The sequence below is a fragment of the Nesoenas mayeri genome, assembly GCF_963082525.1.
Source record: "Nesoenas mayeri genome assembly, chromosome: 6".
NCBI classification, from domain to species: Eukaryota; Metazoa; Chordata; class Aves; order Columbiformes; family Columbidae; genus Nesoenas; species Nesoenas mayeri.
Genome location: NC_137545.1, coordinates 12001123 through 12014326, shown reverse-complemented (window position 1 = coordinate 12014326; position 13204 = coordinate 12001123). Strand labels below are relative to the sequence as shown.

Here is a 13204-nt window from a genome sequence, read left to right as displayed (position 1 = left end):
TTCTGTTATAAAACTGAGTTTTTTAGTCATTTATAAATTCTCTAAAATGTAACTACTCAGACCAAAATTTTTCTGTGTTAGGTATCTCACTAAGGCTGAATTTCTGTGTAAGAAAATGTTAGCTGAAATGTTTCTGTGACCAAGAAAAATGTGGTTGCCCTTTTTTTTTAATTTTATTTAATCTTCAAGGAGCTCTGCTGCTCTCATGTTTTGGCGAAAGAAATGCAGCAGAAGAGCTTTCTGGTCTGAAAGCAGCTATTGGCATTAACAACAACCGTCTTCGCCAGTATCAGTGAGTGCAAATAAATTTGATCAAATCATGAGGTTCTAGAAATTGTGTGTTGCTTTAGAATTTGGCAGCTAAATTCAGTCTATTTTGAGAACATACTTTTCTGTGTAACTCCTATATATGAAACCATAGAAAACTGAATTTTGTCGTTATTTCTGCCACAAAGCAATTGGATGAGGCTAGATATGTCCCTTAAAGAGTTCTAAGCTGGTCATTAATTTTGCATTATTCATTCTTAGAGTGCCTAATTTTGAGACTATTTATGTTAGGTTTTTAGTTCTAGACTCTTATTCCTGCAGGAAAGAGCAGAAAGCTCTGTAGGAAGTTAGTAAAAAGGCTGAATATTTGGTGAATTTGTGAAATATTTCAGCCACTAAAGTTATTTTTTAAATTATAAGGGGTTTTTTTTGTATACCATCCTGTCCTGCATCTGAGAAATTTGGTTTAACTGCTGTTACACCTTAGAAAAGTTTTGAGGTAGTGCTCTTATTGTTTTATAATTGCTCTTCACTGTCTATTTTGGGCAACAAATGAACCAGGGCTCAGTAGGAACATTGCTACCTTAGGACTGAAGGAACCTCAAGACACCAACCAGCCCATTCTCCTAACCTCGATGGGAGTAATCTACCGAGGCAATTTGTGATCGGTGTGCTAATGACGGCAGATGGCTGTTGGTTCCAGTGTTTCACAACCCTTATTGCCAGAAAGACTTCCTTTGCATCTGGCTGAAATCTCCCCTGCCTCAGTGCAATGGAGTTTAGGGTTTGTATCAAAACAAACACACAGTTAAGGTCAGACAGAGAGCTTTGGATTTTACACTTTTTAACCTTGATTTTATATGTGTGAAATGATCTAACGTAGTACATGCTGAGACTGGAAGTATTTTGCATGTGAAGATACCATGTTTTTATTTATGGTTCAGTCAAAATAAACTGGAATAATCAATGATTGTTTTGGCAAGTGCTGAAGAGCTGAGAATGTCTTATAATGCCAGAATGAGTTGTATAAACATCGGTATTTTTATACTTAACAGCAGCAAATCTCTGAGAACGTTTTTTGTGGTTATGTTTGTTTGTTTGTGAGGTTGTTTTGTAGGTTTTTGAGGGGTGTTTTTTCTGGTTTTGTGGTGTGGGGTTTTATTGTTTGTTTGTGAGGTGTTTGTTTGTTTGTTTGTTTGTTTCACTTGGTTGATTCTCCTCAGATCTCACTTCTATCCCAAAGAAGGAGGTGGAGAAAACTAATGTTCCTATCACACATGTTCCATTATTGATTTCCATTCCAATCTAACCAGAGTCTTCTGTACTGGAAATAATTAGACCCTGTGAACAAAGATGAAGCAAAAATCTATACAATACTGGATTGCTAGAAATGAAGACAAGGGTGCCTAATTAATGTTGCATATAGAACGCCTTTTGGATGAATGGGCTTCCCTTTCTCAGAAGCAGCTCAACAGTGGTTATGTCACAAATTTGCTGTTTATTAAATAGTGTTCACTGTGTGCCTGTAAAAATGTCATGGAGGAAAAAAAAAAAACCAAAAAAACCCACAACAGTAGATAGCAGCAGTATTTTACAAGAGCTCTGCAATTAAAAGTAAAGCCTGTGAAAAATAAACTTACAGGCTTCATACTGATGGCAAGACATTTTCTTCCATATGAAGATCACTTTATGAGTTGTCTCAAAGCTCTTTAGGAACATCTGGTTACTGAAGAAGTTTGGACATTTTACAAGTTGGACTGGAATTGCATTGGGAGGGTTAAGAATGGGAAAAAAGCATTTCTGTGAGCTGCAGCAGGATGAATGACAGTGCAGCTCATGTCCATAGGCAGCTGCAACCGAGCTGGGGTAAGGACTGCTCAAAAAGGGCGTCAGGATCTGGACGAAGCCAGGACATCAACTTTTCCTCAAGTGCATGGTAGACTGAAGGCAATTTAAGTTAGACTGTGTGACATATCACGGGAACTGAGAAGACAGGTATTCAGGAAGAATGTGAGAGAACTGATGGAAAGTCTTCTCAACATGCATGTGGTCAATAGCAGAAATATCCAAAGGGAAAAACTGAAGGGTATTTGAAGTATCTGAAATTGATTAAGAGAAAAATGTAAGCTGTATCCATATGACACTGTTCACTTGTTTTTTTTTTTCTCCAAATAACACAATGATAAAGTTGTCCCCAAACCAGAAAAATCCAGTCATTTAACTCCATCATAGACAGATTAAGCTTCCTGCAGCAGCACGTGCTGTCGGTGGTTTTCCAGAGGGCATCCTCCTTCTCTAGTCTTCATGAATGCACATCTGTTTATTTTTCCCTTGCTACATCCAGAGGAGCTTTTATTTGCTGGCCAGCAAAAGATGCTTGTGCACTGATCTTGTTTCTGTGCGGTGCACATCGGGTGCATGCCAGTCAGGCAGGTCTGCTGTTTCACGGGTGAGAGGAGAGTGTGTGTAGCAGCCCTGATGGCTTTGTCTTCAGAGTTATTAGCCCGCTCATTTTCTGTGAAACTGGTCTCCTCTTTAGCAGTCCCCAGAATACCAATGCTACGTGACTATGCATGATGCAGAGACCAGCAATGTTACATTGGGATTTTTGGTCTGTCAGACGTCTCTGATAGTATAGGGAACCTGGGAGAGTTGTTCTCATCCTGTAATTTGCAGGCCACTGCTGTGCCTTCTTTTAGCATTTAATTTTCTCTTTTTATCTCTATTCCCTCCTTGCTCTTTTAGATATCTGTTGTGGCCAATCTAAGTGGTATGATTGTTCTTTGTGCATCTTTGGAGAATTTAAATAGCATCATTCCCTCTTTTTCTCCCTGTAAATGCAAAGGAAGTTTCTATTCTCTAGGCAAAAATAGAAAACATTTTTTTCTCTCCAAGAAACTATAGAATGGGTAAAACCCAGGCTCCTGGGTTGCATAGATGAATTCAGCTGATGAAGCTGTAGGAATCTTCCCAAACTGTGCCTTAAACTGCATGAAAAGGTGTGTTGTCTGATTAAAATCTGGTGGATACGAATGTGTCTTTATCATGAATTTGATAGAGGGAATTATTTTTCCCAATATAGTAGAAGCCGTGGTTCTGGTTTAGGAATTTCATGAATTTATTAGAGTGCAGGAAAAAGGTACTATTGAAAAATATATTTTTGTAATAGTGTGCCTTCTAAGACCTCTCTTTCAATTTGGTTGCTTTGCATTGCTCTCTCTATTCTCATTCTGATGTAATAAGCATTTTTCTCTGCAAACTGTCGTCTCTGATGCACAACTGAAATAGGGGCACATGCAAGTTGTGATTCCTCTCTCCATCGTTGCATTTGATTCCAAACTCTAGATTTAATCTATTTAAATAATCTACTCCTGGGACTTAAGTCAGCTCTTAGATACTCTTTGATGTTCAACAAATAGTAAAGCATTACAACAATTTAAATCAAATAAACAAATCCATATGAAATACACTACTTGTTATCTTTCCAACAGATTTATTTTCTTCCCTGGCTCCATTTTAAGCTGCTCTGCAGTTGCCAAATCAAAAATAAACTGAGTTTTCAATATAGGGGTGTGATAAGTGTATGATTTCCATTACGTCCCGGTGTGCTACATAATAAAAAAAGAAAACATGTAACATATTTTGAGTAGAGAATTGAAATGGATTTTCTGACCTGGTCCCAGTGAACAGGTGCTAAAGTGATGGCAAAGACTATGTAGCTCCTGGACTGTAATTATCATTTGAGTTATTTCTCAGAGGTAGGAGACTTTACACCTATGGGCACAATGAAAGAAAAAAAAGCCATCAGCAGCAGGCTGCCAGGCCAGTGCTTTTGAAGTTATTTGGGGTGTGGAAAAAAGTGGTTCACTTTGGTTCTGCTTGTTCATTTATCCTCTTGCATGGCTGTAAGAAAAAAAAAGTCAAACAAAGTATTTTAAAATACATTTGAGTGTTTTAATCAACTGGAATGTTAAGAGAGTGTGAAATAATTCTGGTTTCACAGAAGTCAGTAATGTTTTTGTTGTTTTCTTAAGTAGGAGCAGAAACTCATCTACATAGTGTATCTTTTAAATCGTTATGAGCACAGAAAGTATCACTGCTTGTTCAGTCCCTTGCAAATCAGAATCCTCCCTGTCTGTTGCCCTGAGTTAAATGAATCTCACTACTGTGTATTTCACATAAAGTGGAATTGTTGCAGAATATAATGTCTTTTTTTTTTTTTTTTCTGTTGTAGCTTGGCTTTGCATCCCTGAAAAAACATTGTGGTCACTGGCAGTGATGACCACCTCTGGAAAATGTGGGTTTTACCTGATGGGAACATCACCATGACAGGTGAAGGTCACACTGATCAGCTTTTGGGCTGCTGCTTTCATCCAAGGTTAGTGCAAACAGTCCTCTGAACAAGCACTAATCCCTTCTGGGGAGTACGTGTTTGCTCTTTCTTTGTTCACTGGCCTGCTTTGATGACTTTCTATTCTCAGTGTAACCCTGCGCTCTCTGCTGAATTTCCAAACGTAGGTAGATGTTCCTCTGGCTTTCAGTTTGTTGACTTAAGACTGATTGCTTTTAGTATTTGTACATCTTAAACTTTGTCCATGTGCCAGTGCACGTAACAAGGAGTAATATGCTTTTTAGGTCTCGCTGTATTCATTTTCTCCGTATTCATGCGCTATAACAAACACTGTTCCATTATTAAGAATACAGAAAAGTTGATTTCTTATATTAGGCATTATTTGTCATAAGATTAAGAGTACTCGAGTTTACCTAAAGAATATGAGCTTTCCTGACTTTTTTTTTTTAATACAGATTTGTAGCTGAACTAATAAATGAAAGTGAACATTAAAAAAGAGAAATAAATATTTAGGATACACAGGTCATGGAAGTGGGCTAAACGTAAAGTAGATTTCTTGACCATTGTGTTGAAAGAATAGAATACTTTTGAGGCTGCAGGTGCAATAGAGTTCTTTACTGTTAATATAGTAAAGGTCTGCCAGGCTACTCACCTGAGGTTCACTTATAAAAAGAGTATTATTAAACCTCCAGCCTTGTTTTGTCATTGTATTCATTTTATGAAGCAATATTATCTCTTTCCTTCATGAGAAGGAAAACTATCCTATTTGATTTCATGGTCCCTTCTGATTTCCAATGTTGCAATGAGTCAGCAAATGCACGCACAATCCTCTAAACACAAGGAAATCCCCTTCATGTTTTCAAAACTTCAACAAGATAAAATAATGATTTCTGGGATGAATTAAGCACACACTCTTTTCTTGCATCTCTTTCTCCTATGAAACAGGCTTTTTCTTAAGATGCTGGTGTTTCGTGGTGGTTTGTTTTTCATGTGTATAACCTTAGAAATAATTTTGTATCTTTAAAAGACCACAATAATATTTGACTTAATTACACATAATACAGGAGGAGAGAAATGGAAAACTCAGCTTCTTGTTTTAAGGTGACTGGAAATTTTTTCTGTTACTAATTGACAGGTTGCACAGGGTTTGTGAGCATGCTGGACATCCGAAGTCTAAGTTGCAGATAAACAGGATGCTGCCTTTCCTCTTACCTGTCAGGAATATAAAACTCATCACAGGGAAAGCAAGGGAAATACAATTAGAATAGCATGTTATCATTTATAAAGCTGCTGGGCATGCTAATCAGATTTAGATAATGCATTGTTACCATGACACCCGCTGACTCAGAGACTCAAAACTGTTTTCTCATTAGTCTTTGACCAGAATACAGTCCTTTCAATAGGCTTTCCTATTTCTCATCCAATTATTGAAATTAAAATGAGTTGAGGTACATCATTATTCTCTTGCCGTATAAATTGACTCCTGCTGAATGCTATGGAGTGATTCGAAAGCAGTGCTGTTAAAATCGTGTCTTCTGTTACTGGATAAAATATATATGATGTGACAGAATATAGTTAACCATACTTTTTTAAGTAGGTAACTTCTATGCATTAGGTATTCCAGAACTAAAAACAATTATATAAAAATGGAAAATTCTCATAGAACTTTTCTGGAATCAATTGTAGGTGGCCTATAGTTATGTTCCTGTTTTTTAAAGATTTAAAATTATATTTATCCAAAAGTTGAAAATAAAAATATTTTTGTGGCACTGGGCTGTTAAATTGTGATCTAGAAATCTGCATAGAACTCCAACACTTCTACATTCTTTAATTTTGTCCTCTGTTAGATCATTTCTTTTGTGTTTCTTCTCTCCATTCATAAAATCAGGGGTGGAGCAATTTTTACCTCTGATCTGAGAAATATATTATGTGTAGCTATAGGACATATGTGCATTCACAGTCACACACGCGAGTCTACTTTCAAATCATCTTTGGACAGCATCAGAATAATCCACACACTGACACTGACTGTATTAATAATTTGTGGAGAAACCAGTCTAGAGCTATGATGTGAATTTACCTGGTGATTCTGCATGTACAAGTGACCTCAAATCCCAGAAATCCATGTTTACATGTTCACAGTATACTATTACTTGAACAAGGGTCTTTCTCATGGTTGTCTTTGTGCTACCACTCGGTAAATAGGGGTAAAGTTGCAAGTCTTGGTGGTAGCTGTGAAGATCTAGAATCTTCAAGCTAAAGGTGCTGTTGGGTTGACATGTTCTCAGCTTCCCCACGCGTGATGAGAGAATGTGGGTTGGTAGTAAGAACTTACCTGTATACAATAAAAGGGTAAAGGTATGTTTTAGGCTCTGGACCTTGCCCCACTGGTTAATACATGGAGATGAGGATTTTGATTTGAACCTTTCCCAGTAGGGATGCGCAACAATATCCTTAAGTATCATAATGCCGCTGATGCTTAGGGGCGAAGGTCGCTGAATTTCTGAAGAGCTGTTAGATGGTGGGGATGGAGTAGTCTCATTTTCCCCCCTTACTGACAATGTGCTTCATTCCTCAATTACTTTTGCTTAAAAAACACACTTCCTTCACATCTGAGCAAAGGAGAATGAAGTGAGAGTGTGTGGTTTGCTGAAGCTCCAGAGTCTGGCGATGTAGAACTTTTTTACATTCCACCCAGCACTCTTTGGTTTGTACAAAGGGTCTTAGTCCCTTACGTGTTCTCCCCAAGTGGCAGTGGCTCCCAGGACAATAGATGAAGGAGAGCAGACGAGCTCTGTACCAGTGAGGAGCGCAGAACATCTCTGCTGTGATGCTCTCTACAGATCTAAGAGTAGAAGTTTGCCTTAAGCATTTTAAATAAAAGTAAAACTTCAAACAGGTCCCATCATCTACAGAGTACAGCAGCTGGAAGGAGGGAGGAGAACAGTGCTTCCTTTTTGAAGCTCAGGTGACAACTGGTCAGACTTCAAAAACAAACACTATTTTTACTCCATTCTGGCTGAATAGTACTTTGCAGATGAATTAGCTGTTGCAAGTTCCTGTGACTGTTGAAAAACTTAGGAATATTTTCCAACTCATGTTTTAGATGTGTGAAGGGGTGAGGGAGTCAGAATGACTTCAGCCACAGTCATCCATATGGGCTTTGCATTAAAAATCTGGATAGCTGGAGAAGACCTGAGTAGAGTACCTGTGAATACCAGGTGGCCTGAATGTTTGGATTAGCAGAGAGATGTTAATTCTACACCTTTAAGGACCATACTCTAATTACACAAAGATATTTCAAGGCATGTACTAGATTTATTTATCTTTATTACTAACCTTCCTAGGTGGCTAAAGAATCAAGCTGTGCAGCATAGCAGAGGAGTTTGTTAATGTTTGAGAAAATCCCAGTGAAAAGTAAAATATTGTATTCTTGCTCCATATGTGTGCTGGTGTAATACATAATGTCCTTAATATATTCATAAATATTAATCAAGTCAACTCTTCTAAAATGTCTGTAGCCCTTTTCATGCAAACATTATTTGAGTCTGTGGAATACAATGAATTTTTGAATTGAAAGGAAGTATCAACTGTAGGTTCTTAAGGCTATTTAAAACTTGTGCTGAAAATTGTCAAATTGTCGACTCTTTTGTAATGTCCTGGTCACCTGAGACAGAAGCTGAATTGCTTGTATTATTTCTGTTGTTATTTCAACTCTCACAGTTGCTGAGAAAAGAAATCAAAACTGTTATCAATTTGTTTATTATACCAAAAAATATCAGAGCAGTTATCTTGAACTGTGTGGTTTTTCTTTATGTTCTGTTGCTGTTGGAAAACTGGAGATGGGTATTGTCTCCTTAGTAATGGGGGGGGGGGTTGGGGAGGAGGGGGCAGAAAGCTAGGATAAGTAGGTTCATGCATCAAGCATCTTGAAAATAAAGGTAGTTAATATTTGCTATCCTAGAAAAAGGTGTCAGTGAGGGAATGCAAGAGAAAGATGAGGTGTTGGGTTAAAAGAGCAATCCATATTCTAAAAGAACAGAAGCAGCTCTAGGTTGTATCTCTCAAAACAAAAGCGGGTGGCATTACCCTGATGAAAATCTACACATATATTGATGAGAAGGATGAGGGATTGGGGAGGGAATAGCAGCTCCAGGTGGGCTTGAATTCACACAAGAAGCTTCTAGGGGAATTCTGTAGCACATCAGAGCAGGCTATGGGGGGCAGTGATTTTGATGCACCCTGACTGACTGGGGGTTATGGGTTGCCAGCAGTGAAACATCTATGAGCACTCACTCTGCAAAAAGCTCTAAGCACCTCTCTCTAGAACAGAGGTCAGTTCCAGATGTGTAAAGCTGAGCAGCACAAAGTCACTGCTGATCTGATGCTGCCCAGCACGTAAGCAGCCAAAAAGCTGTGAAATCTGCTCTTGAGTTTAGCTATGCCCTGTCCCTAGTAGTAATTTAAGGCTCAAGATGCACAGGATGCAATTTGAAAAATCCAGTTGGATTCTCAGAACCTCTTGCAGGCTTAAAATCTGTGGTGCTGTGGGTGACTGAGCACTGTGGTGGCCTCTCCAGCCTAAGTCCAAGATGTTACTGACAATCTTGAATGAACACAGACAGGTTAGTGGTATTTGCTCCAAGTTTTAAAGAGCAGTGACTGATAAATATGAAATTGTGGAGGATTGTCAGAGTGGAAGTGATTTCCTCATTGTACAAAAACTTTGAAGGTTTAGACAAGTAATTTACTGAGCGAAATTGTAGACAGGAAAAAAAAAAAAGTGAGAAACTGAAATGAATTCTTGCTCAGGTAAGTCCACCTTTTTTTGTGTGTGTTTTTTTTTTGGTTTGTTTTGGTTTGGTTTTTTTAGTTCATGTCATTTGGGCTTGTAAGAAACTATACAGAGATGAATTTCAATATGAAAAAAAAAAGGATAGACTGCAAATCCCAGCAGAACAATAATCCAGAAATGGAGAGAGGATGTGGAGAAAACTCTGAGGAGTGATGGGAGAGAGGGGCAAAATCCAGGTGGGAAGGTGTTCACAGAAAGGAGAGGCAGGCCAGATTTCCAGGCAGCTGAGATCAGTTGTTGAGAGGTAACAGGCAGGATCTGACACTGCTCATTGCTCACTGCGTCTCAGAGGACTCGTGCTTGGAGAGAGAGGGAAACTTTGAGGAGCAAAAATCCGACTGGACAGCTTGGCAGGTACATGTACAATTTCAGAATTTCACAGTGGACACGCTTTTGTAGTTTGAGAGCCCATAGTGCTTTGATTATCGAGGTGAGTTACAAGCAGGGAGCTTGCTGCTTTTTTTCATCCCCCACACCTACAGCTCTTGGCTCCCTATGGACTGCACTGGTGAGGACGGTTCTATTACCGGTAGATGCCCAAGCATCAATCCACACCAATCTTCTTGCCAGTTATAATATTCTCATATATCAGCGTGTGGTGAGAAACATCTACAGGATGTGAAGGAGAGTCAAGCAGACAATCTGATACTAAAAATAAATGGCTGCTGTTTGGTTACATATTGCAAATAATATTTTTTAAGTAACTAAAACTGTTCATGGCCAGTGAAGCCTCAGCAAATGAAAAACATTTGATGACATATTGTGTGACGAGGTTCTTCAGTCACAGGATAATTTAAAAAATTCTACTGACATCAAATACATTCTTCCTCATACTTTAATAATTCCTAATACTAGTCTTAGATTTATTTTTATTTCTATGAGAAGAAACAGGAATTATCTATTATGCCAGTTTGTTTAATGTACTGACTTTGAAGTCTTGATGCTATAGTTATTTGGTGAAGCTAGGGAGACTTCCAGATCAAACAGTTACTATTTAAATTGTGATTCCAGGATCTACAAAATATTGCTACAAGCTAGTGTTTGTTAGTTTTTAGCTAAATACAGCAGCATTTGTATGTAAGCTGTAATTTAACATTATTGTGCAATTTGACTATGCTACTGGAGGCTCTTTCTAATTAGGGACCTTCTCATGGATGTCTATAGCTCTTAAAAAACTCTGCCAACAGGAAGAAAGGTTTGGAGTCAGTGATTTTTAAAGTGTTGGTTTGTTACCACCCGCCCCTTACAGCCACTGTCCAGGCTGGGTCAACAGTCACACTGAGGTAACACCATGCACATTAACCCACTCAGGACCAAAGGAAGTTCTTTGAGGTATCGAGGAAGGAACAGGATGAGTTGTACTCCATCAGAGACCGTTTCAGTTCCATTCCATAAAGGTTTCAGCTGTGATGTGCTCAGGTACCTTCCTGTTTGTTGTACTCCAGATTGTTTTCCCAGTGGCATTAGAGTTGTGCATGTTTTCATGGGATTACTCCCCAACCTCAAACTTGTTGGCCTTGCGGCTCCCAGATAATTCATTCAGTAGGCACTGTACTGATAATTCACTCAGTAGGCACTGCACTGATCTGCAATGTTTTTCCAGTTTGTCAGCTACTTCTAGATGAATCAGGAGTGCTGAGCACATGCTGCAACACATCCTAACGCTGTGTGATGCCCATTCAAAGACCTGCTGGATTCATTATGGACAACAGAGAAACAAGACAGAACTAGCCTTTGTAGGTTACAATACCCTTGGGGAGGAAGGGACCTCACTGACCAAGGAGGTTTCACCAGGGTCACAGAGAACAGAAGCTCTGTGTTCAAAAAAAAGAGTAAGACTGGTCAGGCAAGCTCCTGTGTACATCTGAAAGCCAGGGAGAAGAAGGAAGAAAAATGTCAATGTTCACCCATTCTGTCTGACCACTGAGACAACCAGACTTATGGTCTTCTCAGTGCAAGGATCTTGGAGATTACTGTTAATAAATGGTCCATAAACAGTGAGCTTCAGAAGACTTTTTCTGCTAGTTTTTGAGTCATAAATGCAGAGTTCCACATTATGCATTAAACAAGGCTGAGACTTAAAAGCCGCTAACTCTGCTTTAAGCATTAACATAAGAGAGGGATGTGAAACTCATGTTAATCACAAAGGTCTCTGGCTATCAGTGGAATAGAATTATACTGATTTGTGCCTTGAAATGGAGACTTTAAAACCTAATTCAGGGTTCACCACAGAAACAGATGGGTTTTATTTATCCTTTTATTACTATTGATAGCTATTAAAGAAGTACAAGATAGTCTGCTACATTTTACTTAGGACTTTTGAACAGCATTTGTATTGAAAAGGCATAATGATGTAATTTCTAAGAGAATCTTGGATTCTCACAGTTCAACAAAGCATTTAGTTACCAGATTACATATTGAAATTGGCAATGGTTAGAAACTTCTTTTGTGTGGCACGGTAAATTTTCAGTCATCTAACTGGCTTTATGTGACACATTATATTTAGCAGACTAGACATTTGTTCAGATGTTTTATCAAACTAAGCTAATAGGGGAAGTCAAAAGAATAAAGTTGCATTCATCTATTCTGCAAAGAAAAAACTATTTCAGAAGTCTTTCATTCAATTCCCCAGGGTACAGTATTAACTGTGTACTTCATGTTTTCAAGTAGAGCAAAATTTTAATTTCAGAAGTAGCTCTGTTTGTTTCAAAATCTTTGGCAAACTTCATACTTCTTATAGAAGGAAACAATCTTCACATAACATCATTCTCTCCCAGGCCTACAAAGCCTGCTATTTTTACATTACAAACATGTTTCAGTGGGTGGGCATTAGATTTCCTTTGGGATTCTCAATCTCATTATTTTTATCTATAAAAAGCCTCTGCTGGACAAAGAAATAAATCACATATAAATGAAATATGAGAGATTACATGAGAAGCTCAGTTTTTGCTTAGTCTAATCCAATATCTTTGGCCAAACATCTCAATGTCAAAGGCTTTATAAGTATTCTACAGGATCAGTCTGGCAAAGACAAATCAATAACCAGGTAATGGATTTGATTAAAATTTTTCCCCTTCCACCCACTCCCACAAGCCAAATGTTTCTACCCATGCTAATCTCATCTGGCATGTGTAACTCTTGGTTATTTTCTGTGGGTTTTGGGGATGTGTGTGTGCATGTGTGTATATATATATATAATAGGATATATATAATGCATTTTATATAATTTCATGGGGTTGTGTTAACTATTGGCGAGTATCTGTTTTAAGGAAAAGCAATATTTGTGTCTCTTTTTTTTTTAGAGAGATCAGCTCTGCATTGTGTTTTTAGAAAATACAGGTTCATAATAATTGTAACTTTGCTACACATTTAGATCCTGTTTTGTTGTGCAAAAGTTGCCTATTTTTTCTCTTCTGCTACTGCTGCCATGCCGAGGACTGTTTTCTTACACAGGCCAAGGTATCCAGCAGATGTCCAAAATTCTGCAGATTTTCTTTTTTGTGAAATCATCAGGTGTCTCCTTTGCTTTTCATCTGATGTGTCTTTGAGATGGCTGTGTCTGCAGACCATGGGCCATCTGGAATATTTGACTTTGGAAACGTTAATAATCAGACCACTTGTGTTCGGCAGGCATACTACCTCTGCTTTAAAAATGTAGTTTTCCACATCAATAGAAAGACCAAAAAGGGCTACTGTTGCATGCATTTTGAAGTTGAGTCACAGCTGCTTTA

At 38.2% G+C, this 13204-nt stretch overlaps 1 protein-coding gene across 1 annotated transcript in view; it reads left to right on the top strand.

Moving 5' to 3' along the window:
* Nucleotides 1–13204, top strand: part of SPAG16 (sperm associated antigen 16) — a gene marked incomplete at both ends in the record, with an annotated part of 350679 nt that overhangs the window by 189243 nt on the left and 148232 nt on the right. The window contains 2 exon segments of the mRNA XM_080346699.1: nucleotides 4502–4517; nucleotides 4521–4645. Of these exon segments, the coding sequence (XP_080202825.1) occupies nucleotides 4502–4517; nucleotides 4521–4645 (141 nt within the window).